Genomic DNA, 25,432 nt, shown 5'->3' with positions numbered 1-25,432 from the left:
CCGTATCAGACTGTATTAGTGTTTATCAGACTGTACTTGTCCGTATCAGACTGTATTGGTCCGTATCAGACTGTACTAGTCTGTATCAGACTGTATCAGACTGTATTGGTCCGTATCAGTCTGTATCAGACTATATTGGTCTGTATTAGTCTGTATTGGTCTGTATCAGACTGTATTGGTCTGTATCATACTGTATTAGTCTGTATCAGACTATATTGGTCTGTATTGGTCTGTATTAGTCTGTATTAGTCTGTATTGGTCTGTATCATACTGTATTAGTCTGTATCAGACTATATTGGTCTGTATTAGTCTGTATTGGTCTGTATCAGACTGTATTGGTCTGTATCATACTGTATTAGTCTGTATCAGACTATATTGGTCTGTATTAGTCTGTATTGGTCTGTATCAGACTGTATTGGTCTGTATCATACTGTATTAGTCTGTATCAGACTATATTGGTCTGTATTAGTCTGTATTGGTCTGTATTAGTCTGTATTGGTCTGTATTAGTCTGTATTGGTCTGTATTGGTCTGTATCATACTGTATTAGTCTGTATCAGACTATATTGGTCTGTATTAGTCTGTATTGGTCTGTATCAGACTATATTGGTCTGTATTAGTCTGTATTGGTCTGTATCAGACTGTATTAGTCTGTATCAGACTATATTGGTCTGTATTAGTCTGTATTGGTCTGTATCAGACTATATTGGTCTGTATTAGTCTGTATTGGTCTGTATCAGACTGTATTAGTCTGTATCAGACTATATTGGTCTGTATTAGTCTGTATTGGTCTGTATCAGACTGTATTGGTCTGTATCAGACTGTATTAGTCTGTATCAGACTATATTGGTCTGTATTAGTCTGTACTGGTCCGTATCAGACTGTATTTCCATTACAGTTTCACGGTTATGAAGTTATTCAGGATTGTTAGTTAGCAACTGACAGCAATAACTCACCCCAAAACCATGCGATAGAATGTGTTCTGATCCGATGAGACCACGCTAGAACAAAACAAGCCAGGACAAGACCGCTAATCACTCCATGAACGCCAGGGCGAGGCACGGTGTTGGCGCCACATGCTTTAGAGCTGCCTTTCTTCAGCCAGAACTGGAGGGAATCCTGAATATCTCCAGACACCAGTGGATCTTAGTGCAGAACCTTCAGGTGTCTCCTAGTCAACCGAAGACGAAAAGGAATCTCACCTTTCAGCACGACAACGACCCGAAGCACACGTCCAAATCAACAAAGGAACAGCTTCACCACGAGAAGACCAAGACCCAGACCTGAATCCGACTAAAAACCTGTGTGACCTGTGCACAGGCGACGCCCTCACAGTCTGATGGATCTGCAATGCTCTTGTAATAAAGAGTGTCCCCGCGTAAAATGATACCGAGTCGAGATCCGACACGCTGACAGACTCGTCCTCAAAAACACCCAGCGGAGTAATAACATCAAAAGCTGCTTCAACAAAGTTTTCGTTTAGGGGTGTGTATACTTACGCAACCAGGTCACTGCAAAGTTTTTTTTTTTCTCTTCCCGTTTTCCCTAAATAAAAAAAAGTTTCTGGTGGTTTCTTTAACTTTATTTGTTTACTTCGCAATTGCACATTAAAGGTGAGAAAAGATCCGACTCCATTTATCTTAGTGTCGTTCATTTGCTTCATTTTAACAAGGGTGTGTAGACTTCTTTATATCCACTGTATATATGTACGTACTGTATGTATATATTTATTTATTTATATATATATATATATGAATATATTACAGTGATACAGAGTGGTGATTATTCCTTTACTGTTTGTTTTTTTTTTTTTTTGCGAGGTATGTTTGTTCTTTAAAAAAAAAAAAAAATACGCCTCTTGTTTTAATAATCCCGGAGCGTATTTCGGCAGCCGCACGGCGTCTAGAAATAATGATGTAATGTCATTATGATGTTATACGGTATACAGCCGTACTCATATATCACCACCCTAAAAGGCGAACAGGCATCGCCTCCTTTATTACCGAGCAGACGCAGGGAAAAGTCAGCTCCTTCCTCCAGCATCTAAGTTTAGCTCCACCTACGGCCTGGGACACTTCTATCACACACACACACACACACACACACACACACAACAAGTCAGAGATTGAGTGTTCTCAGGACCTAAGGCAGATTACAAGTCTCTTTTTCATGCCAGATGAGCTGTCATCGCTTTTCGATACACGATGCATCATTATTCAAATATTCGTGTACTCTACATCAGGACTAACAGCTCGGGCTGTTTTTTTTTCTTTTTTTTTGTGTGTGTGTGTGTGTGTGTGTTTTTTTTTTTCTTTATACGACCCCGATTCCAAAAAAAAGTTAGGACGCTGTGTAAACCGTAAATAAAAAAACAGAACGCGATGATTTGCGAATCTCATAAACCCGTCCGTTATTCACAACAGAACATAGAAAACATACCACACGTGTAAACTGAGGAAACGTACCGTTTTAAGAAAGGAAAAAAAAAAAAAAAAAAAAAAGAAGGTAATTTTGAATTCGATGGCCGCGATACGTCTCAAAAAAAGTTGGGACGGGGGCGACAGAAGGCTGGGAAAGTAAGTGTTAGTAAAAAGAAACAGCTGGAGGTTGATTGGGAACAGGTCAGTAAGATGATTGGGTATAAAAAAGAGGATCTTAGAGAGGCGGAGTCTCTCATAAGTAAAGATAGAGGGCAGAGGTTCACCAATCTGCGAAAAACTGCGTCTACAATCTGTGGAACAATTTCAGAATAATGTTCCTCCACGTAAAATTGCGAAGACTGAATATCTCATCATCTACAGGACATAATATCATCAAAAGATTCTGAGAGTCTGGGGAAATCTCTGTGCGTAAGGGACGAGGGGGAAAATCACTATCGCGTGCCCGTGATCTTCGGGTCCTCAGGCGGCAGTGCGTTACAAACAGGCCTGATTCTGTAATGGAGATCACTGCATGGGATCAGAAACACCTCCAGAACTCACTGTCTGTGAAACACCGCCGTCTTCTCTGGGCCAAAGCTCATTTAAAATGGACCGAGGCGACGTGGAAAACTGTTCTGTGGTCAGACGAAGCGAATTTGAAATTCTTTTTGGAAACCACGGACGCCGCGTCCTCTAAACTAAAGAGGACCGAAGAGGAGAGGGACCGTCCGGCTTTTTATCAGCGCTCAGTTCAAAAGCCTGCGTCTCTGATGGTATGGCGGTGCATTAGTACCTATGGAATGGGCAGCTGGCACATCTGGAAAGGCGTCATCAATGCTGAAAGGTATACACAGGTTTTAGAGCAACATCTGCTTCCGTCCAGATTCCATCCCATCTTTACTTCTGAGAGAATCCGCCTCTCTAAGATCCTCTTTTTATACCCAATCATCTCACTGACCTGCTGCCAGTTAACCTAATTAGTTACGAAATGAGACGTGTTGCGGCCATCGAATTCCAAATGACCTCGTTTTTTCCTGTTTCAACACGTGATGTGATTTCTATGGTCTATTGTGAATAAAGTACGGGTTTATGAGATTCGCAGATCATCGCCTTCTGTTTACGTTTTACACGGCGTCCCAACTTTTTTGGACCTGGGGGTGTACTTCGACTCATTCGCTCAGTCCCTGAACGGAGCGCTGTAGTACAAACTGGTCAGCTTTTCGTTATCATGCCCTCACGACTCAGAGCCAACGTCCGTAAATCCGTTTCCCAGAAAACGCTCACGGTCAGATTGTTATTCGGAGGGAGGGATGGAAACAGGGGAAAGATGGAGGGAAGGAAACAAGGGAATGATGGAGGGAGCGAGGGAAGGATGGAGGGAGGGAAACAGGGGAAAGATGGAGGGAAGGAAACAAGGGAATGATGGAGGGAGCGAGGGAAGGATGGAGGGAGGGAAACAGGGGAAAGATGGAGGGAGTGAGGGAAAGATGGAGGGAAGGAAACGGGGGAAAGATGGAGGGAGTGAGGGAAAGATGGAGGGAGGGAGTGAGGGAAAGATGGAGGGAGGGAGTGAGGGAAAGATGGAGGGAGGGAAACGGGGGAAAGATGGAGGGAAGGAAACAGGGGAATGATGGAGGGAAGGAAACAGGGGAAAGATGGAGGGAGGGAGTGAGGGAAAGATGGAGGGAGGGAAACGGGGGAAAGATGGAGGGAAGGAAACAGGGGAATGATGGAGGGAAGGAAACAGGGGAAAGATGGAGGGAGGGAAACAAGGGAATGAGGGAGGGAGTGAGGGAAAGATGGAGGGAAGGAAACAGGGGAAAGATGGAGGGAGGGAGTGAGGGAAAGATGGAGGGAGGGAAACGGGGGAAAGATGGAGGGAGGGAAACGGGGGAAAGATGGAGGGAGGGAAACGGGGGAAAGATGGAGGGAAGGAAACAGGGGAAAGATGGAGGGAGGGAAACAAGGGAATGAGGGAGGGAGTGAGGGAAAGATGGAGGGAGTGAGGGAAAGATGGAGGGAGGGAAACAGTGGAAAGATGGAGGGAGGGAAACAGGGGAAAGATGGAGGGAAGGAAACAGGGGAAAGATGGAGGGAGGGAGCGGGAGCAGACGGGTGTCTGGTTTGAAAGCGATGGTGTACGAGTCGCCGTGATTATCCTCATCCTTCACACCTTCTCAAAGGTCAGAGAAGAGGAAGAGGTTCCTTTCTTATTCGCTCTGATCGTCTCAGAGGCCGGAGTTCTGCAAGGTTTCAGAATCGGACCTGGAGAATCGGACCTGGAGAATCAGACTTGGTTTATTTATCGTTTATTACGAGCTGCCCTTTGACTCGTTCGCGGTAGATCCTTCATCGTCTCGCTCCTCGGTTCATGGTCTCCATCAGCCGTTGTTCAGGACACTGTGCTTGTGCAGCACTACAAGCGCACTACAGCGACTGTCGTCCACGGGAGAAACGCCGTTCTAGACATGAATACAACAATTCTATTATAAATATAAAGCTGTTCCTGTTTTTCACTGCTGAATCAGTTCAACTACGACACAGAGTTAATTATTCTAATCGTATTCATCTGTTTCTCTTTCCTCAGTTTTACATTTCATTAACACGAGGTTTAAACACATTCACTATACTGAAGTTTGATTCCGGTTATAAACACATGGGAACTCCACACAACCCGCTCGGGAAACACGCTCGGCCTACCCGTGCCATTTCACATACAAATTAATGTCACGTTTTCACATGCTTATTGTTTCATTTCAGCTTTCACATCAAACTTTTACTTTAATTTCAACTTTCTTTCTTTTTTTAAATATTCCAAAATAAGTCCAAAATACTTGCTTTTTATTATTATTTCAATATTGGCATTGACTTTTTTTAATTCACATTTTGACACGAATTTGTTTTGTAAAATTCCAACTACCAGATTAATTATTTTTATTATTATCGTAATAATTGACCTTAGGGTAATTGTAACTTTAAATTTAACATCATGATTTATTTTACTAATTGATCTTTTTTATTATTATTATTATTTTAACATTGTTTTTTTTTTTTATACTAAATTATACTAAAATTTTCCATTTTCAAAAAATGTTGTTTTTTTTTTACACCCAAACTTTGACCTTAATTTTATTAACAACTTTGACATTTTTATCATTTGAACTTTGACATTAGGTTTTTAATGTAGTATTTTATTGAGATATTTTATTATTCCAATTTTGACCTTTAACCTTTATGAAATTCAACCTTGAAGTTATGTTTTTTTTTTAAAAAAATTATTTAAATTTTGAGCTTATTCCTTTGACATTTTTTTTTTTAGTTCCAAGTTTGACCTTTGTTTTATTTATTTAGAATTACAACGTTGACCTTTTTATTTGTTCCTCATTAATTTAACTTCGACATTAGGGTTTTTTTTTAATTACATTTTTATCGTTAAGGTTATTTATTTATTTATTTTTATTCCAAACGCACATTAGTTTATTTAGTTGCAGTGGTGTTGTTTTTTTTCTTCCGATTTTGACCTTATGGTTTAAAAACCCACGTAAACGTTACTGTCCTCCTGTACACTGTAATATATCTTTAACATGCTACATTTCTGTGTGGAAAAAAAAACTGAGTGAGGAATGTAGTTTAGCTTTAGGCATAAACAGAGAGCGAGCTGAGCCACCTGCTACACTGATGCGGCTGTGTGTGTGTGTGTGTGTGTGTGTGTGTGGTGGAGGCATGGGCGCAGTTCATATATCAAAGTTCACCGCAGCGGAAAAATGAGCATCGATTTCCCCCCCAGTTGTGTCGGAGCGCTCTCTTAATCCTCGCGCGAGTGTGTGAACATGTTTCACTCTCTAATCACACATCAGACGAGCCCAGAAATAAATAAATATCGAACCCATAGTTTATCTTTCCGTGTAAATGATAAGAAAGATATAAACGTGTTTTCACACGAGGGTTAGGACTGGGCGTCATGACGACGGATTCAGGACGACGGAGGGGCGTTGTGTACAGAGTAAAACACGAGGGGGTGTGCTGAAATACGAAAGTAATCAACAATTACAATTTTTCATTCATTAACAACAGACATACTTTTTTTTTTTTATCCGTTTATAGTTACATTTAATGTTCCATGAAACGTTATATCGCTAGAGCACCTAAAAACACACGTACCCCTCCCCCCACCCCCCCCCCACACACACACACACACAGCTTGTCGTTTTTTTCGTTTGACACTGGAGACTCCTTCCATGAACGTTAAATAAACATCTCTTCACGTATCAACAATTCCGCAAGCTGTTTACGTGGGGGCGTCTGCCGTACGAGTCCCCGCGAACGTGCTGTTGCTACGGAAACGATAACGAACCCGTCGATACAGCGAACGAACATCTCCTGACCAATCGGAATCGAGCGTTTGAGATGATAGGGAGATATTCAGACGCATAATGCAAAGCGGTCCTAAACAGGAGATTAGATATTGACTTGTGGCCACGCCTTATTTATCGTCGTTTTTTTAAAAATGGCCACCTCAGCGAGTTCCGATGCAGGGATCCGTTCCAGTGAAATAAATAAATAAACGTGCGGCGTACGTGGGGAGAAAATCATTCGGCGTATAGGTCAACCTGTAAGGATTGATTACTGGACTAAACCAGCGCCTTTGGTGTCCATCGATTCTTCTCAACATTAAGCGTCAGCGGGAGAAGAAAAAACAGCGGGAAAAAGTCAATGCCTCGGCTGGAGCGACGTATTTTATTAGCGTGATGCAGAATCTGAGTGGATGATCGTCCTGGTCTGAGCGGTGAATAAATAAACCCAGGTCGTCTCTGGAGAACCAAGCGCGGACCGTCTGCTAATAAACGCCCGTTTTGTCTGGGGCCGCGAGCAAACGTCAATCGCTCGTGTCAAGGTAGCTCGTGTCTCGTTCCGCCGTTGGTTCGGCGAGCAGAACCGGTTTGTAAAGACCTCGGACGCTCTGAGGAGAGAGATTGAGAATTTATATCACGCGTTTAAAAGCCTTTCTGCCGGCGCACGGCTGCTGAGGACGTTAAACACGTCCCGAGATCCGGTTAGCGCCCGGGTGTGGAGGCATCCGTTCTCCTGCAAATAAAACAAAATCCCGAGTATTTACCGAGGAATAACGAGACGCGTATGCCAGACCTCGCGCGTGTCTCCGAGGTGTGTGTGTGTGTGTAGCGGTGTAGATAGCGGCGGCATGGCCGACAGCGCCGCGCACACACGGACTCATCCGCAGTACAGAAAGATAACATTTCTACCTCAGAAATGTGAAATAACCATTAAAACATTATTGTGTTTAAAAAAGAAAAAAAAAATTTCGGTACCGTCTACTACTACTACTAAGTACGTCACTCGTTTCAGTGTCGCGTATCGCTCACGTATACGTGTGTTATAGCAGTTATAAACGGTCTGTCCCTCACCAGCGTCTCTCTTTTTCCTTCTCGGTTTTGTCGTGTTACAGAGAATCCGAGGAGCTTTACCTCTGACTGTTACAAAGCGCTGACACTGGAGACTCCTTCCATACGTGTCACCTTGCGTATCAGTGACTGTAAACGCGTCAGCGTAATCCGTATGTGCGGAGCGTCCGGCATCCACCCTAAGTCCCTGTTACTATAGAAACGGTAACGTAATAATAACAACAGGAAGAAGAAGAAGAAGCTTTTAATGTGACCAATCAGAATAGAGAACTCAACTTAAGAAATAAATAAAGTAGGGAGAGAGAGAGAGAGAGAGAGAGAGAGAGAGAGAGAGGTGTTTTGCCTGAAGGCAGACAGTGTGTAAAAATAAGGTCAGGTCTATACACCTGCTCCTGAGACTCAGCTACTTCTCTCACCGCAGCGCTAATTTACATAATGACTCTTATATGAACATAACCTCTCTCTCTTTCTCTCTCCAGCATTAACGGCGAGGCTTTCGCCCGGAGCGCGGCGAGAGCTTGTAAAAACACCCCGTCGCTTTTTATCCTCGTCGATTTAGCACAGTTTAATGGGACTGCGCCCCGGGCGGCGAAAGTAACGGCGTTCGGGAGTCCGCTTTGCGGAGGAGCGTTCTCGTAACGCGTGCGCCGCGGACGAGCTCGTCATGTAAATGTTCTCGTTCTACAGTCTGCAGTGTCCCAGATACAAACCACCTTAGCAACCGAGAGAGAGACAGAGAGAGAGAGAGAGAGAGATCAAAAGAGAAACGCCTACTCAGCACACACTTTCCAGCGCTGAGACACAGAGTGAGTGATGGGAACCCATGGCAACTCCTGAATCTTGATAGCTTTCTGTACAAAAAAAAAAAACAACAAAAAAAAAGACAAAAAGCCCATACTATATGCCAACACAATGGCACTATCTGTATATGTAGCTGGATTTAGACCTGATGTGGGCGTGGCCTAGTCATGATATATATATATATATGTGGAATATGTGGAAACACACTGTGTGGTGTGACTGTGCTGTGCGAAACGTAGCTCTGACAGTTCCTCACCCTCAGCTCCATCACTCCAGTTCAGAACTGATCTCAATTAGAAACTGTATCCTGCAGTATTTCGACACTAAGGTGTGTTAAAGCTGTTCTTACGCACTCCATGTCGCGTTTTTTTTTTTCCTCCTTTCCTCTGTACGGTATATCCGGCAGCGCTTTAATGTAAATGGGCGAAAAAAAGACGAAATCCTTCTGAGATCCTTCTGAGAGGACGTGCGCCATATTTTGTGTTCGGTTTCTCCGGCTGCGGCTGTAATATCCCGGTGATCTCCTGTCACAACACTGCATGGGATGAACCCTGGGCTGTCTGTTATCAAAACAAGCACAGCTTGCGGAGTGTCAAAAACAATTAGCCAGGTATGATTACCGGCGGCAAGAGAAAGACACACGTGAGTAGACTCGTGCGCAACGCCCGCCAACCTCGGCAGTCGAACACGTGTGCGCGTTAAATATTTCGGACGACGCAAACGATTTGTGTGAGGTCGGAGTATAGATTCGGGAGCAAATCGTTTCTGCTTTCGTGGTCAGATTTCCATGCGGATGAAATTTAGAACACTTACAGCTGATTGAAAAATGCTTGGCCCGCTAGTAGACGTAGTGCCACGCTTAACAGGCTCCGACGAGATCGGTTTTGACACGTTCGGACAGCGTGAGATCTGCTAAACCACACGTGATGGGATATTTATGCGTAAAACGTCAACGTACCTGCGTAACGCGCTGGGAGGAACCTCTGGCTTCTCCGCTTGACCCGAGCAGCTAACCGTCCCGTCCGGTATGCGTCCTTGCTCTCGAAACATGGCGGCGGCGGCGTGACTGAAAATCCCCACCGCGTCCCTCACACGCGTCTCCAGCGGATAGTCCCACTCGTCGTACGCTATGGAAATGGTCCCCGGCGGAAAGGTTTCCGCCGTACGCTCGGGGCTGCCGGACGTGAGACTCGGAACGATCCACACGAAGCCGGCGCCGACCAACCCGAGCGACCGGGCCTCGGCCAGCACCAGCTCGGCCTCGTCCTTGGAGCAGTAGAGCAGAATGACGGGCGACTGGATGCGCTTGAGCTGCACGTGCGCTCGGTCTTCGGGCTCGCCCACGCCGTCTAGCGTCACCACGCTCTGCAGGTCCCAGCGCACGAAACTGTGCTCCACGGTCACGCGGATGGTCGCCACGAACTCCTGGTGGCCGGGGAACCTGGTCGTCACCACGGAGAACACGTGCCAGTCGTACTCCTCCATGACAGCCAGCATGAGCAGGGCTTCCTGATGGAGCGATGCGCTGAACTGGAAAAAAGAGGAGCTGTCGTCCTGGAGAGGAGAAATGAAAGAATGATAATTAGGAGTAGGCGATATTTGGTCGTTTATTTGCCCCCCCCCTTCCCCTTCCCCTTCCCCAACACCCCCCATTGTGATTTACTATTTAAAACGTCAAGATAACGATTTAATCATTCAGAAGATGATAGACTTAAAAGAATATAAGCACCATTTCAGGTTTGAGGAGCGTAGAGGAGGGCGTAATAATAATAATAATAATAATAATAATAATAATAATAATACAAGTCGGGAACTGCTTGGTGGCAGCGGCAGGTTTCTCAGTGAAAAAACAACAGAACCGTACAGTGTTGATGTAATCCGTGTGTATATATATATATATATGAGACAGAACGTGAGGAAAGCGCCGTGCAACCTGTCTACTGCAGATCGTGTGAGATCGAAGAAAGTGGGCGGAGCTTCCAGGCGCCGTCTGTTAATAACGGAGATTTCGATACACCTACGGAACTGTGCGTCATTCCAGAGCTTTTGTGTGTGTGTGTGTGTGTGTGTGTGTGTTTATTGGAGGGAAACAGATAGAAGCTGGGGTGCTGTTTGAGTAATAACTCGCACTAGTGTACTCCGACGGTAAATTACGGCGCACGCAAGATGCACAAATGCTGGCAGGTCCAGTGATATAACATTATTGGGGATCGTGACGGTGTGATATTGTGTCGAGACGATTAAATCCTAGTAGAGAGAGAGAGAGAGAGAGAGAGAGAGAATGAATGAGAGAACCCTCAGCCTGGAGCACTGCTGCAGTCACCAGCCGAGTTCCTCTAGAGTAATGACTGCGTCTTTAAAAGGTGACAGAATTACGGCGTGAAACACGGAGTCGTTTATGCGCTCCAAAACTAATTCGGCTCATGAATAGCTCGCGCGCACGTACACACCGATATCCCGATGCGCACCGGGACTCGGATTAAAAGGCGGGAGCGATGCACACTGCGGTACTGCACGTACACGGGTTACGCAGCTGCAGGGAATGAGGGCTGATGTTCGGTTACACTCTGAGCTTCGACAGAGGTGACGATCTCGACTGTCGGACTAGCATCGTGACGTCTCGCTAACGACGTGACCGGCTGAAACTGTCGGAGATCAGATCGAGGGGGCGGGTCAGTCTGTGTGATCACCTGACTAGCACGACTGTCACTGATTGGCTGCGTGACCACTACAGTCTGCGCGAGAAAGAAATCGGCCCCTCGCACCTCACTCCTTTACCTACGAGCGTATCTAATCAACAATGGCTGCTCTTTCTGCAGGTGTTTATCACTCTCACACTCCTGGTGCACTCCAGCTACCGAGTGGACTGATCGCGTTTTTTTTTCCATCCCAGCGAGGGATGATAAATGTGTGAAGAAATCTGGATTGAAGCAGAACACACACACACACACAGAAGGGTTAAACAGCAAAATGTTTTTCCATCCGTCTTATTTTGGAGACTACTATGTACACTTGATTAGTATAAGTTTCTAAAAAATACAAGACGGCGTATACATACACCGATCAGACGGGATTATGTCGTTACCGTGGCGCCTGTGAAAGGGCGGGAGATATTTATCATGCAGGAAGTGAACACTCGTGACGTGTTGGGAGCGGGAAAAATGGCCGAGCGTAAGGATCCAGGTAGTGACGGTTAGGCGACCGGGTCAGAGGCGCTCCAAAACGGCGCGTCTTGTGCCGTGAACCTTAAACAAGTTCGACAGGAAGTTGCATCGTCAGATTTTCCAGAAGTATGAAATTGACTGAGGAAAGTACAGCTCTGCTAAAGCCAAGTCCTGAACGTCCCCATGCCATCGGCATGGACGGGCGTGGACGCCATTTTGTGTATCTGTTAATTCTTTATGAATAGTTTATTTGAAACCCCTCGGCACTGTCACTCGTTGAAGAGCATCTGCAAGATGAAATCCGTGCTTCAGTGGCGAGAAACCATTTTAAAAATAGCGTTTGGAAACAAAATGGACGTATTGTTGGACTAAGAGTGGGGGTGGGGGAAAAAATCCTTTTATGAGTATGAACATCCAGTACAATGCACAATACCGGCACGGAGACGCCGCGGTGATACGTAATATTGAGGCGCATTGTATAAGAGACAGCGTGGCGTGGCAGCTGAGAGACAGCAGTCAGACTCGTGAAAGAGCGGATCGACACGACGCGTCCGTGCTGTAGCGGCGCCGCTGACGGATCGGGAAGACGTACCGCGAGCTGAGGACGGTCCGTCCGAGCCGTTTCCGTTAGGTTTACAGACTTTTACGCTTTCTGAACGTTTCCGTCCGATGTTTACGTCCACGACGACGCGCTTCCTGTGGAGCTCGGATGTTTAGAATGGAATATTTCATCCCTCGGGTGGACTGTACGGATAGCGGGATCCGTTTCCGTTACTACGCACGTTTGCACGCACACTTTCTTTACTTTTCTTTTTTTTTGTGTGAAATTGATTCATTAATTTATTTTAATCTGTGAATTCGAAACTTCTCAAAAGTAAGGATAGTTCTGGTTCCTTAGGAAAGTGGGCGGAGCTACATGTAGCTGGATTGTCGTGCTGCAGCTTATCGTAGGTCAAAATGAAAAATGGAGATGGAAAAAAAACAGCACCACCTCGTATAATCGTTGATATGGTGACGTTTTCTGTAAGGAGTCTCCGGCGTCAGCGGTGAAGCCGGAACTGAGTTGTTCTCGATAACGACGTTTAGTAAATGAAAGTCTTTTAATAATAACAAAATGTGTTGGAGGAATAAAACACTTCAGGACGTGCAGGTACTGTAAAATAATCCCCTTCGGAGGGGTGGAGCTGTACCTCTGCGTCATCACTGATGGGTTTCCTGTAACTGCACAACCCCGTGTGTGTTATTCATTTTACATTTACATGAGAATCCTTTCTTCAGAGCGCTGCACTTGTCTGTTCCATCCATCCATCCATCCATCCAACACCTAATCATCCATCCATCCAACACCTAATCATCCATCCATCTAACCATCCATCTATCCATCCATCTAACCATTCATCCATCCATCTAACCATCCATCCATCCAACACCTAATCATCCATCCATCCAACACCTAATCATCCATCCATCTAACCATTCATCCATCCATCTAACCATCCATCCATCCAACACCTAATCATCCATCCATCCAACACCTAATCATCCATCCATCTAACCATTCATCCATCCATCTAACCATCCATCCATCCAACACCTAATCATCCATCCATCTAACCATTCATCCATCCATCTAACCATCCATCCATCCAACACCTAATCATCCATCCATCCATCACCTAATCATCCATCCATCTAACCATTCATCCATCCATCTAACCATCCATCCATCCAACACCTAATCATCCATCCATCTAACCATCCATCCATCCATCTAACCATCCATCCATCCAACACCTAATCATCCATCCATCTAACCATTCATCCATCCATCTAACCATCCATCCATCCAACACCTAATCATCCATCCATCCATCACCTAATCATCCATCCATCTAACCATCCATCCATCCAACACCTAATCATCCATCCATCTAACCATCCATCTAACCATCCATCCATCCAACACCTAATCATCCATCCATCTAACCATTCATCCATCCATCTAACCATCCATCCATCCAACACCTAATCATCCATCCATCCATCCATCCATCCATCTAACCATCCATCCATCCAACACCTAATCATCCATCCATCCATCCATCCATCCATCTAACCATCCATCCATCCAACACCTAATCATCCATCCATCCATCCATCCATCCATCTAACCATCCATCCATCCAACACCTAATCATCCATCCATCCATCCATCCATCCATCTAACCATCCATCCATCTAACCATCCATCCATCCAACACCTAATCATCCATCCATCTAACCATTCATCCATCCAACACCTAATCATCCATCCATCTAACTATCCATCCATCCAACACCTAATCATCCATCCATCTAACCATCCATCCATCCATACATACATCTAAATATCCATCCATCCAACACCTAATCATACATCCATCTAACCATCCATCCATCCATACATACATCCATCTAAATATCCATCCATCCATCCATATAATCATCCATCCATCTAACCATTCATCCATCCATACATACATCTAAATATCCATCCATCCATCTAATCATCCATCCATCCATCCAACCATCCATCTAACTATCCATCCAACCAACATCTAATCATCCATCTGTCCATCTATCCAACCCTCCATCTAACCAATGTTCTCATCCATCAAAACAAAAATGACCCTTATAGCTGAGCAACCACTCGTCCGTCAAACATCGCAACTGTGTGTGTGTGTGTGAGAGAGAGAGAGAGAGCGAGAGAGAGACCGAGAGAGAGAGAGATGATGCCTCCATTACTTTATCCTTGAGGGCAGAATGGAAGGGGAAAAAAACCTCCAAAACTCCCAGAATTCATTAGTCCTTCATTACACTTTACCTTGAGGGAAAAACTAAAGAACTCCAAGTCCCAGAAAACTGGTTAGCGCATGAAATTCATGCAGCTCGAGCAAAACCGAGTCCCCGCTCGAACCCCTCCCCCTAACACCCCCCCCCCCCCACTGGTTCTGCTAATCCTCTCCTGCAGGAAGGGAAAAAAACTGAACTTTTTCTTTCGTCATCTTTTTTCTTCTCCTCCTTCTGTTTATTACGTTTCCTATCATTTCCAGATCGCAAATTCGCGCTCGCCTGACAACCTGGTTACAGCTAATTCCTTAATAGTTAGGAGGCGTGCTATAAAAAAAAACACGCCAGAGGACAAGGCGAAGTCACACACACACACACACACACACTCACACACACACACTCACACACACACACTTTGCCGTAATAAGGCACGCTGATATCAGATGGCACTCGTTCTTTTTCTTTAAGCGTTTGTTTAATATTATGCAGAGTAGCGTTCTGTCAAAGCTGACACATTTACATCAGAGAATTCTAATCACACACACACACACACACACACACACACACACACACACAGAAGTCTAATTATTCTCATACAAACACAAGAATCACGCTGATCTTCTCATGAGTGACAGGAACAGTATGTAATTAAACACATTAAATAATTACACACAGGGAATATAAAACACTCAGGTGAGAACTGTGTGTGTGTGTGTGTGTGTGTGTGTGCGTGAGATGTTTGTACTGTACTCATAATGATAATAATCATAATCATAATAATAATATGGATAAGAGCATTTTTATTCCTTCATAGTTTTTATCCGTTTATAGTTACATTTATCGTATTCGAAGGTAATAATAATTAAACCTGCGATTTGCAGCTGCGCTGCTCTCTGGAAACGAATCCGATCGACACCCCTCGTCCAATCCGGATCCAGAACACGGCAGCTGCACGTATACAGTTACCGAGACGTGTAAAATCGAAGCCACGTCGCACACACACACACACACACACACACGCGCGCGCCTTCCCTAATGCGCTTAATGCTTCTTTATATCAGAAAGGTTGGAAGTACAATGCGTTCATGGGTTGTTTATACATCGTTACACCCTCACGCACTCTTCACACACTCTTCACACACTCTTCATGCACTTCACACTCTTCACGCACTCTTCACACACTCTTCACACACTCTTCACACACTCTTGAGGTTAGATTTAGACGTTCGCACGTGCTCGGAACCTTTAAAGAACGCGTGAAGGACCAGATCGTAACGGATGTATGATGCACACGTGCAGCGTGTAGAGAGGAATCAAACCAAGTCCATTCATCATCACACACACACACACACACACTCGATTAGGATTCATTACTGAGTGCACTGTACATGTTCTATTCCTTACCGCGTGTGTGTGTGTGTGTGTGTGTGTGTGTATGCGGTGGATTAGTGGTTAGCACGTTCGCCTCACGGGTCCGGGGTTCGATTCCCAGTTTGTGTTCTCCATAATGGAGGCGGAAATGTTAACTTCAGTCTTCGTTGAAATCGACAAATGAACTCCTGTGTGTGTGTAAATATAAATATATATTTGTATAGTCTTCCTTGTAGTAATCTCTTTGGGATTAGTACTTGATCTCCTGTCCGTTAAGGCCGAGTGATATGATATGATGATATAATACTGAGATGGTGATATCGGTATCGTCACGATACGCTTTTCCGAGAGATCATCATCACCTTGACGGTTCTACGTGACAGAGAGTCTATCGTACCGTACCGTACGTTCGTCTTCAAGTATCGTGATGTGATGTTTTCCTCGTATCGCCTCATGTCCCCAGCGATTCCGTACATCACTGTTTAATTGGGTTTAATCCACTGTGATCTAAATGTTTTTGTATTAAAAGTTCAAACACGATGATACCAACGATGAAAGTCAGGAACGTGGGACGGGGTTCGCAAGTTCTCTTGTTCTTTTTTTTTCTTTCTCTCAATGCGAAAGTGCTTTTGCGACCGTTTCGACTTCGTTTTAAAAGCAGGTGGGAGGAAACCAGAGACCACGGGGGAAACCCACACGGACACGTGAGAAATTCCGCACGGACGGTAACTTGAGATTCGGTACTAGAGACACACAGCCTACGAAAACACACCTCCGTGTGGAACTTCTCATATCCATGAGGGGGTCGTTCCGGAACGTCGTGACGCGACACATCCGGTGTGAATTTGGGAAAAGTCGGTCAACTCCGTGTGAATTTGCTCGAGGCTTTGGCCGTTTTTTAAAAAAAAAAAAATCTCTCTACCTTTTTCTCTCTGTCTTGCAGTAACATCATACGGTTTGTGGTCTTTGCGTCACTTCACAGAGAGAACACACACACACACACACACACACACACACGGAGAGAAAGAAGAGAGAAAAATACACTGATGATTTGACTCCTTCGCCCACATCGTAGATGACACTGCTTCAATCAGAGAGAGAGAGAGAGCGAGAGAGAGAGAGAGAGAGAGAGAGAGCGAGAGAGAGAGAGAAGAGGGGGATGAAGAAAACGGGGTTGCACCGAAACCCCCCTCTGTTTTTAAATCAAAGAAATGAGTTAGATATTTATAGCTTTGAGGAGCCGCAGGCTACAGGCTCTCCTCCTCTCCAGCCCTATCTCACTTACTCTTCTCTTTGTTTTTTATCCTCTCGCTTTTATACTTTTTATAACAGGCCTCCTGTTAGAGTCACACTATACACACACACACATATAAATATATATATATATATATATAAAATAAAGTCTTCATTCACAGCTTCATACATCATATATTCCATTAGAAATACTTTTTAATGTTAATATTTGACAGATACAAGCCCATACTGTTGATTTCTCGCCTGTCTAGATGCTTAGCTTCAGTTGCATTCTAGTGGTCAGACTGGGAACTGCAACAATCAAGTGCTAATAAATAGAGGCCCACTGAGGAAGGTATCACGCTGCCCCATGCTCGAGGGCTTTGCGCTGGGGTAAAAGCAGTCCTCGGATGCAAAGGTCTTGTTTTATAGCAAAGAATTAAATGGAATAAATTCCCACAAACAAAGGCAAAGTGTAAGTGCAGACTGTGTATGACGTCTAGAAGCATTTCTGTTGTGAAGATGGCGAGAGGGAAAGAGGGGATATGGAGTGCTTTATGAATTGTTTCGTATCGTATCAGATTTAGTGTCATCAACGATCGACTCATTGCCTTATGAATCGTTTCATATCAGATTCAGTATCATCAAATATCGATTCATTGCTTTATGAATCGCTTTGTTCCGTATCAGGTTTAGTATCATCAAAAATCGACTCATTGCTTTATGAATCGTTTCGTATCGTATCTGATTCAGTGCCATCAAATATCGACTCATTGCCTTATGAATCGTTTCATATCAGATTCAGTGTCATCAAATATCGACTCATTGCCTTATGAATCATTTCATATCAGATTCAGTATCATCAAATATCGACTTGTTGCCTTATGAATCGCTTCGTATCAGATTCAGTATCATCAAATATCGACTCGTTGCCTTATGAATCGTTTCGTATCAGATTCAGTATCATCGAATATCGACTCGTTGCCTTATGAATCGTTTCGTATCAGATTCAGTATCATCGAATATCGACTCACTGCCTTATGAATCGCTTCATATCAGATTCAGTATCATCGAATATCGACTCGTTGCCTTATGGATAGTTTTGTATCAGATTCAGTATCATCGAATATCGACTCGTTGCCTTATGGATAGTTTCGTATCAGATTCAGTATCATAAATATCGACTTGTTGCCTTATGAATCGTTTTGTATAAGATTCAGTATCATCGAATATCGACTCACTGCCTTATGAATCGCTTCATATCAGATTCAGTATCATCGAATATCGACTCGTTGCCTTATGGATAGTTTCGTATCAGATTCAGTATCATCGAATATCGACTCACTGCCTTATGAATCGCTTTGTATCAGATTCAGTATCATAAATATCGACTTGTTGCCTTATGAATCGTTTTGTATAAGATTCAGTATTATCAAATATCGACTTGTTGCCTTATGAATCGTTTTGTGTAAGATTCAGTATCATCAAATATCAACTCATTGCCTTATGAATCGCTTCGTATCAGATTCAGTATCATCAAATATCAACTCATTGCCAATATGAATCGTTTCGTATCAGATTCAGTATCATCAAATATCAACTCATTGCCTTATGAATCGTTTCGTATCAGATTCAGTATCATCAAATATCAACTCGGTGCCTTATGAATCGTTTCGTATCAGATTCAGTATCATCAAATATCAACTCGGTGCCTTATGAATCGTTTCGTATCAGATTCAGTATCATCAAATATCAACTCATTGCCTTATGAATCGTTTCGTATCAGATTCAGTATCATCAAATATCAACTCATTGCCTTATGAATCGTTTCGTATCAGATTCAGTATCATCAAATATCAACTCATTGCCTTATGAATCGTTTCGTATCAGATTCAGTATCATCAAATATCAACTCATTGCCTTATGAATCGTTTCGTATCAGATTCAGTATCATCAAATATCAACTCATTGCCTTATGAATCGTTTCGTATCAGATTCAGTATCATCAAATATCAACTCGGTGCCTTATGAATCGTTTTGTATCATAGCAGATTCAGTATCATCAAATATCGACTCATTGCCTTATGAATCGTTTCGCATCCGATTCAGTATCATCAAATATCGACTCGTTGCCTTATGAATCGTTTCGTATCAGATCCTGTGCAAGCCTGAGGTTTACGCTCTTTAATTCCATGTGCGTCTCTCCAAGTTAGCGTTTAAAATGAATCATTAGCACTAAAATCATTAGCACTTTCTTTTCCCTGTCAGCGTTACAAGACTATCACGTTTAACCGTAAATATTGACCATAATGAATCAAATTCAATCGACTCAGTGGTTCAGCAATCCATTTAAATCTCAACAAACTGAGTAGAGGGGAAAAATCTCTGCGCTCAATACACACACGAGTCTATACACACATCCGCAAAATAAAATAACACACGGCTCTTATCATGAGCTGCTTACACACATTTCAGGAAATCTGTTTTCAAATATATTTTTCCAAAACACACACACACTCACACACACACACACACACACACACACACACACTTGCCAAACTCTTATACATTCCAAACGAAATGAAAAGCTTTGAAAGCACGGAGACTTTCCTCAAACAGAAAAAAAGCTCAATCCAATTTCTACAATAAGCTGTTATTTGTTTTTTATTTGTTTTTTTCCTGACAAATCGAGAACGCAGCTGTCATAGTGTGTGTTTGTGTGTGTGTGTGTGTGTGTGTATGTGAGACAGAGGGAGAGAGAGAGAGAGAGAAATACTAAAAACAAATTGTAGTTGATGTATTTATCATTTCTGAGTTTCGGACGAAACTGTACGTGGTCATGAAATGTTCATCACGCTCAAGAAGACGCCGCTTTACTTCCGTAAGGAATTAACCACTAGGGGGCGCGCTGTTAGAGGAAAATAATCAACCGCACCCAAGTTCATTATTTAACAGCATGCTGTGTGTTATAGGAAGTGTTTTATTCCTGTTATACCACAGCAAATCACCCACAATTACAACTCTCTCTCTCTCATTCTCTCTCTCTCTCCCTCTCGTTCTCTCTTCCTCTCTCTCGTCCTCTCTCCCTCATTCTCTCTCCCTCTCCCTCTCGTTCTCTCTTCCTCTCTCTCTCGTCCTCTCTCCCTCATTCTCTCTCTCTCTCTCTCGCTCGCTGTCTCATTCTCTCTCTCTCTCTCTCCCTCATCCTCTCTCTCTCTCGCTCTCTCTCTCTCTCTCTCATTCTCTCTCTCTCTCATTCTCTCTCTCTCTCCCTCATTCTCTCTCTCTCATTCTCTCTCTCTCTCATTCTCTCTCTCTCTCCCTCATTCTCTCTCTCTCATTCTCTCTCTCTCTCCCTCATTCTCTCTCTCTCATTCTCTCTCTCTCATTCTCTCTCCCTCATTCTCTCTCTCTCATTCTCTCTCTCCCTCATTCTCTCTCTCTCATTCTCTCTCTCTCTCTCATTCTCTCTCCCTCATTCTCTCTCTCTCTCATTCTCTCTCTCTCTCTCATTCTCTCTCCCTCTCATTCTCTCTCTCTCTCATTCTCTCTCTCTCTCTCATTCTCTCTCTCTCTTTCTCTCTCTCTCTCTCTCTCTCTCGCTCTCTCTCTCGCTCTCTCTCTCATTCTCTCTCTCTATCTCTCATTCTCTCTCTCGTTCTCTCTCTCTCATTCTCGCTCTCATTCTCTCTCTCGTTCTCACTCTCGCTCTCGTTCTCACTCTCTCTCATTCTCTCTCTCGTTCTCTCTCTCTCTCGTTCTCTCGTTCTCTCTCGCTCTCATTCTCTCTCTCTCTCGCTCTCATTCTCTCTCTCGTTCTCTCTCTCGTTCTCACTCTCGCTCTCGTTCTCTCTCTCTCTCATTCTCTCTCTCGTTCTCTCTCTCTCTCGTTCTCTCGTTCTCTCTCGCTCTCATTCTCTCTCTCTCTCGCTCTCTCTCTCGTTCTCTCTCTCGTTCTCACTCTCGCTCTCGTTCTCTCTCTCTCTCATTCTCTCTCTCGTTCTCACTCTCTCTCATTCTCTCTCTCGTTCTCTCTCTCTCTCGTTCTCTCGTTCTCTCTCGCTCTCATTCTCTCTCTCTCGCTCTCTCTCTCGTTCTCTCTCTCTCTCTCATTCTCTCTCTCGTTCTCTCTCTCAGTTGAAAGCTTCACCGTATCTACGTGTTGTATTTTTGCCTTTTAATATAAATCCATCGGCAGTGCTCTGGATCTCTGATCGAAATATTTTTTCCCCCGTTTTTATTTTGATTAAATTCTTTAACCGGCTTCAGGATTTGGTACGAGATGAGACGCGCTGTATCTGCTTTCATGTCTTGCCAATAATACAATCTCTACTACTTCTGCGTTGATGTTTTTTTTGTTGTTGTTGTTTTTTAAAAAATATCTTTATATGATTTGGGGTTTTTTTTTTTTGGCATATGATTATTTCCGAATATGACGATCCCCTCTGATTTCCTGTTCTCCTGCACTGATGCCAATTCTTGTCCTGGCCCAGATACATTCACAGGCTTCCAGTCACTAGCACACTTTCACCACCACTCAGCTTCAACTAAAAATACAAAGAAATAAATACATTTTATTTATATATATAAGCCACATATCCTGCCTGGCGAAATGTTCCCAGCGGAGACGGTACGGAATAAATGACACGGTGATGAAATCGGAGAGAAGCGTACATGAAAGCAGCTCTCCTGCGCTGTCCGTCAGCTGTGGCACGCTGTACGCTTCTGTTCCTCCCACCGCGCCCCCTTCTGTTCAGGTTAAACCCTGCGTCATGTCCCGAAATAAACAGCTTTATTTATTAAAGAAACATGCTGGATGTGTAGAGGGGGAAAAAAGCATGATGAAATAATATAGCGTGGGTTTATAAAAGCGGGTCAGGATTCAAAATTTTGAGCTGGCCTCTTTAATAGGAACACCTGTACATTCATGTAATTATCCAGTCAGCCTCTAGGGTCTCTCTAGACAGTCTAAACGGTCTGTAGAGTTTACACACAATGGTACGAAAAACAAAAAACATCCAGCGGGTGCGAACGTCTCAAATAATAAACACCCCACTCTTTACAGCCGCGCTGAGCGGAAAAGCATCACAGAGCGCACATCACATCAGACCTCGAGGTGGATGGGCTCATGCCGATGAAACGAAGCTCCTGACGTTTTGTTGTTATTCATCATTCAGCCGCTGCTACATGATTGGCTGACTGGATAACTGCAGGCGTTCCTGTTAAAGTGAGCACGGCCGTGAGCACGACCGTGAGCACCCTGGCGTTTCAGTGACGCTTACTCTGTGTGATGCTCGAACGAGAATATATGATGTTTGAATGAAAGCAGTAAACGAGTCGCACAGTAAACGAGTCACAAAAGTCAACGAAGCAGTAAACGAATCACACAGAAAACGAAGCAGTAAACGAGTCACACAGTAAACGAGTCACACTGTAAATGAGTCACACAGAAAACGAAGCAGTAAAAGAGTCACGCAGTAAACAAGTCACACAGTAAACGAAGCAGTAAACGAGTCACACAGAAAACGAAGCAGTAAACGAATCACACAGTAAATGAGTCACACTGTAAACGAGTTACACAGTAAACGAGTCACAAAAGTAAACGAAGCAGTAAACGAGTCACACAGTAAACGAGTCACACAGAAAACGAAGCAGTAAACGAATCACACAGTAAATGAGTCACACTGTAAACGAGTTACACAGTAAACGAGTCACAAAAGTAAACGAAGCAGTAAACGAAGCAGTAAATGAGTCACACAGTAAACGAGTCACACAGAAAACGAAGCAGTAAACGAATCACACAGTAAATGAGTCACACTGTAAACGAGTTACACAGTAAACGAGTCACAAAAGTAAACGAAGCAGTAAACGAGTCACATAGTAAACGAAGCAGTAAACGAGTCACACTGTAAACGAGTCACACTGTAAATGAGTCACACAGTAAACGAGTCACACAGTAAACGAAGCAGTAAATGAGTCACACAGTAAACGAGTCACACAGTAAACGAAGCAGTAAATGAGTCACACAGTAAACGAGTCACACAGTAAACGAAGCAGTAAATGAGTCACACAGTAAAAGAGTCACACAGTAAACGAAGCAGTAAATGAGTCACACAGTAAACGAGTCACACAGTAAACGAAGCAATAAATGAGTCACACAGTAAAAGAAGCAGTAAACGAGTCACACAGTAAACGAGTCACACAGTGGCGAGCGAGCTCTATATACACGATGGCGTTAACGAACGTGACCTTTTCTTTGTACCCTCCCCTTTTCATTTCAGCATGACTACGCATTATTCTGTTCTTTTTTTCTCTTCACACTCCGCATTCGTCCGGCTCGCTTCTCTCCATCGTCTAATCACAACAAACGACTCTGTCCTGTTTTCTCTTCTCGCTCCACCTCTGACACGAACTCTCCCTCCATTTAAGAGCAATTCCTTCCTAATGGTCTGTGTGATGATCAAGAGAGGCGTGTGTGTGTGTGTGTGTGTGTGCGTGTGTGTGTGTGTGTGTGTGTGTGTTATTATCACAGCATCAAGGTCAGCTCATGCAGACAACAGTGGATAGAGTTCATGATTAAAATGCTTAAGTTACTCAAATGCATATTAACACACACACGCACACACACACACACACACACACACACACACACACACACACACACACCATTCTGACTAATGGAGGAAGGTTGGTGCCGCTTTTACACACACTATTCTTTGACTCTCTCTCTTTCTGTTTGTCTCTGTCTCTCCTGTCTTTCTCATTTTTTTCTTTGTCTCTCGCTCTGTCTCTCTTTCATTCTCTGTCTCTCTTTCTGTCACGTCTTCTGTCTCCTTTTTCTTCCTCTTTCTCTCTCTGTCCAACTCCATCTCTTTTTGTCTCCCTTCTGCACTCTTTCTATCTCTCTCCCTCCCTGTCTCTCTTTCTCGGTCTTCCTGCATGTCTCTCTGTCTCCCACTTTGTGCCTTTCTTTCTGTCCTTTTCTCTTTGTTTCTGTCTCACTCCCTTTTTCTGTCTGTCTCTCTCTCTTCCTAGTATTCTCTCTCTCTCTCTCTGCCTTTTCTTCTGTCTATTTCGCCCTCTATTTCTATCCTGTCTCTCTGTGTCACTTCCTCTCTCTCTCTCTCTTCCTCTCTCTCTCTTTCTAGCTCTATCTATCTCCTTTTGTCTCCCTGTGGCTCTCTTTCTACCTCTTTGCGTCTTTCCTTCCCTGTCTCTCTGCCTCTTTTTTCAATGTCTTTCTACAGCTCTCTCTCCCTCCCTCCCTCCCTGTCTCTCTATCTTTGTCGTACTGCATCTCTCTCTCCCTCTTTATCTCTCTCTCTCTCTCTCTTGTCTGAAGTCTACTACAAAAAAAAAATTGATGAAAACTTTGATGACCTGTCTAGTCAAAATATCCTTCTCCCACCGCGCCGTGTTTTGGCTGTCTCACAGAGAAATGTTGTCAAATGTAATTTAGGTTCAAAGAGTGAAAATAAGTGGCCTGATATAAATATATGTCTCTCTCTCTCTCTCTCTCTCTCTCTCTCTCTCTCTCTCTCTCTGGCCATTCGTTCTCTATTACAGTCAGTGCCTATTTTCACGAAGAATAATGTAAAGTCTGAGAGAACTTTATTAAATTTACCTTCAAACTCACACGTGGTTCAGGCGGTGGGTGTAGCCTGACTCTACTCTTGTCTCTAGTGGGCGTGGTCGTGGGCTCAGAGCCATTCGAGCCAATCGCATCACAGCATCATACCTAATTTGCATAGAATTGAGAAAATCTCTTTTCAAACACTCGTGCGTTGCTTCGTCGCCCCCAGGAATAAACCACTCGGGGGCGGGGCGTACTAGGAAAACAATCAGCGAGACAGGGCCGTCGCATTTATTAAAGAATATAAAGACACACTGCACTTTTTATCCATTTGTAGTTACATTTAATTCTGTGAAATCGTTCCCTCACCAGCTTTACCTCTGACACTGGAGACTCCTTCCGGAAACACAAAAGCAGCGCCGGTTTATGTGGAGCGTCATGTGAGCTGTTCCTATGGAAACGAGCTGCTGTTATAGAAAAAAACCTCCTGACCAATCAGAATCCAGAACGCCGATGTGTTACAGCAGTGATACGAAACCGGTGTGCGCGGTGTGTCGGGTCGCGGCGCTGATCTTACACAAGGTGAACTATAAGGACGTTACATGTTGTGTTCGACGGTCAC

General features: G+C 43.8%; 1 protein-coding gene across 1 annotated transcript in view; it reads right to left on the bottom strand.

Annotated features, from left to right (window-relative positions):
* Positions 1-8,609: 8,609 nt before the first annotated feature.
* Positions 8,610-25,432, bottom strand: part of LOC128602357 (glutamate receptor ionotropic, NMDA 2A-like) — a 61,276-nt gene continuing 44,453 nt past the window's right edge. Inside the window, exons 3-5 of the mRNA XM_053616115.1 lie at positions 9,599-10,194; positions 8,990-9,200; positions 8,610-8,690 (exon numbers count right to left, since the gene is read on the bottom strand). Coding sequence (XP_053472090.1) covers positions 8,610-8,690; positions 8,990-9,200; positions 9,599-10,194 — 888 coding nt within the window. The remainder of the gene's footprint in view (positions 8,691-8,989; positions 9,201-9,598; positions 10,195-25,432) is intronic.

The sequence above is a fragment of the Ictalurus furcatus genome, chromosome 26 (assembly GCF_023375685.1).
Source record: "Ictalurus furcatus strain D&B chromosome 26, Billie_1.0, whole genome shotgun sequence".
NCBI classification, from domain to species: domain Eukaryota; kingdom Metazoa; phylum Chordata; class Actinopteri; order Siluriformes; family Ictaluridae; genus Ictalurus; species Ictalurus furcatus.
Note: the sequence above shows the minus strand (reverse complement) of the source record. Positions and strands in the feature narration are given on the sequence as shown.